The 2,412-nt window shown below is 43.4% G+C and overlaps 1 protein-coding gene across 2 annotated transcripts in view; it reads right to left on the reverse strand.

Annotated features, from left to right (window-relative positions):
- Positions 1-2,412, reverse strand: part of arhgap1 (Rho GTPase activating protein 1) — a 34,096-nt gene that overhangs the window by 1,720 nt on the left and 29,964 nt on the right. For both annotated transcript variants that reach the window (XM_032505937.1, XM_032505935.1), the window contains exons 9-10: positions 1,997-2,073; positions 1,807-1,884 (exon numbers count right to left, since the gene is read on the reverse strand). In XM_032505937.1, the coding sequence (XP_032361828.1) occupies positions 1,807-1,884; positions 1,997-2,073 (155 nt within the window). The remainder of the gene's footprint in view (positions 1-1,806; positions 1,885-1,996; positions 2,074-2,412) is intronic.

Below are 2,412 nucleotides of genomic sequence, written 5' to 3' on the forward strand. Positions count from 1 at the left end.
GCTAGTAACGGGTTGGACCCCCTTTTGCCTTCAGAAAAGGCCTCAATTCCTTGTCCTCAATTCTTCGTGGCATAGATTCAACAAGGTGCTGGAAGCATTCCTCAGGGAGTTTGGTCCATATTGACATGATGGCATCACACAGTTGCCGCAGATTTGTCGGCTGCACATCCATGATGCGAATCTCCCGTTCCACCACATCCCAAAGATGCTCTATTGGATTGAGATCTGGTGACTGTGGAGGCCATTTGAGTACAGCGAATCATTGTCATGTTCAAGAAACCAGTCGTGATGATTCCAGCTTTATGACATGGCGCATTATCCTGCTGAAAGTAGCCATCAGAAGTTGGGTACATTAGGTCATAGGGATGGACATGGTCAGCAACAATAATCAGGTAGGGTGGCGTTGCAACGATGCTCAATTGGTACCAAGGGGCCCAAAGAGTGCCAAGAAATATTCCCCACACCATGACACCACCACCACCAGCCTGAACGTTGATACAAGGCAGGATGGATCCATGCTTTCAGTTGTAGACGCCAAATTCTGACCCTACCATCCGACTGTCGCAGCAGAAAACGAGACTCATCAGACCAGGCAACGTTTTTCCAATCTTCTATTGTCCAATTTCGATGAGCTTGTGCAAATGTAGTCCCAGTTTCTGTTCTTAGCTGAAAGGAGTGGCACCCGTGTGGTCTTTCTGCTGCTGTAGCCCATCTGCCTCCAAGTTCGACGTACTGTGCGTTCAGAGATGCTCTTCTGCCACCTTGGTGTAACGGGTGGTTATTTGTCACTGTTGCCCTTCTATCAGCTCGAACCAGTCTGGCCATTCTCCTCAGACCTCTGGCATCAACAAGGCATTTCGCCCACAGAACTGCCGCTCACTGGATGTTTTTTCTTTTTCGGACCATTCTCTGTAAAACCTAGAGATGGTTGTGCGTGAAAATCCCAGTAGATTAGCAGTTTCTGAAATACTCAGCCAGCCCTTCTGGCACCAACAATCATGCCCAGTTCAAAGTCACTCAAATCACCTTTTCCCCATACTGATGCTCGGTTTGAACTGCAGGAGATTCTCTTGACCATGTCTACATGCCTAAATGCATGAGTTGCCGCCATGTGATTGCTGCTTAGAAATAAGTGTTAACGAGCAGTTGGACAGGTGTACCTAATAAAGTGGCCGGTGAGTGTAATATATATAGTACTGTAGCTTTGAGATTTCAACTGAAATGTAAAGAGCATTTAAATAAAATGTATTCTTCTTCTCTCTTATATAATTATATATAAACACACACACACACACACACAACACACACACACACACACACACACACACACACACACAGTATATACATCCTGGATTTAGAGGGGTATAGCTCCATAGACCTCCATTCATTCTGCACTTCCGCAACATCCTGAGCCTTTTTAGTAAGGTTACTAGGAAAAGTCAGCCCAGAGTAATTGTATTCTTCCCAAAACAAGTTTCCATTTTATTTTTAAAGAACAAAACTTTTTTTTGCAACTTTCACTGTCTCTCGCAACTTCCTTGCAACAAAAATACAAAAAACGTCACAACTTTATCGCATTTTTTTTACAAAAGCTCCCGCAAAATCAGGCACCTTGGACCGCAACAATCTAAAAACTGCACCTACAATACGGTTGACAGCTCTTTTTTTTGCTGTTTTAGTGTGAACAGCCACTCAGACAACTCCTGTTATATCATATTGTTATAAACACACACTAAGACATTCTGACCAGTCACTGTGACTATTATGACTACCCCAGAGCTGTAGAAGAAAGCCTGTTGATCCTACCTGAGTTGTATCTGAGCTGGACCTCTTTCACCAGAGTCACATTGGCAGACCGTCTGAAGATCCCTTCAATCTCCAAACCTGAAGCGCACATGCACACACACAGTTCTTACTGAGATAACAGTGTGTTGAAAAGGATTTTGTTAGTTCATTATGTTTGTGTTTCTCCCACCACAAGATGTACAAGAGTTACCTTGCTCGGAAAGGAAGCTAATGGTGTCGGTCATCACCACGGGAACTGGATTGCCACTTGGATTCCTCTGCCTGAGCCTGACACACAGACACACACACACACACACAGACAGACACAGACGCGCACACACACACACACAAAATGGAGACCAAATTGTTGGATCAGTGCCAAGAATAATTTCTTCTAACACCTTTAAATCTCTTAGCACCACTCTTCCAAAGAAATGGTTTCTTCTCAATTTTTAAATTAGGGTTCAGCCCGATGCTTGATGATACATTCAGGTGGAGGCTAGATTTTAGCTTAATAGAAATTATTTTCCAGATCCATTGCATGTTGCAAGTACAGGGTGGATCTGCACTTTCTCAGCTAGAAATAGAATATAATTTCTTTTATTGTCATTATACACATGTACAACA

This window comes from Etheostoma spectabile, chromosome 24, assembly GCF_008692095.1.
Source record: "Etheostoma spectabile isolate EspeVRDwgs_2016 chromosome 24, UIUC_Espe_1.0, whole genome shotgun sequence".
Classification (NCBI taxonomy): Eukaryota; Metazoa; Chordata; class Actinopteri; order Perciformes; family Percidae; genus Etheostoma; species Etheostoma spectabile.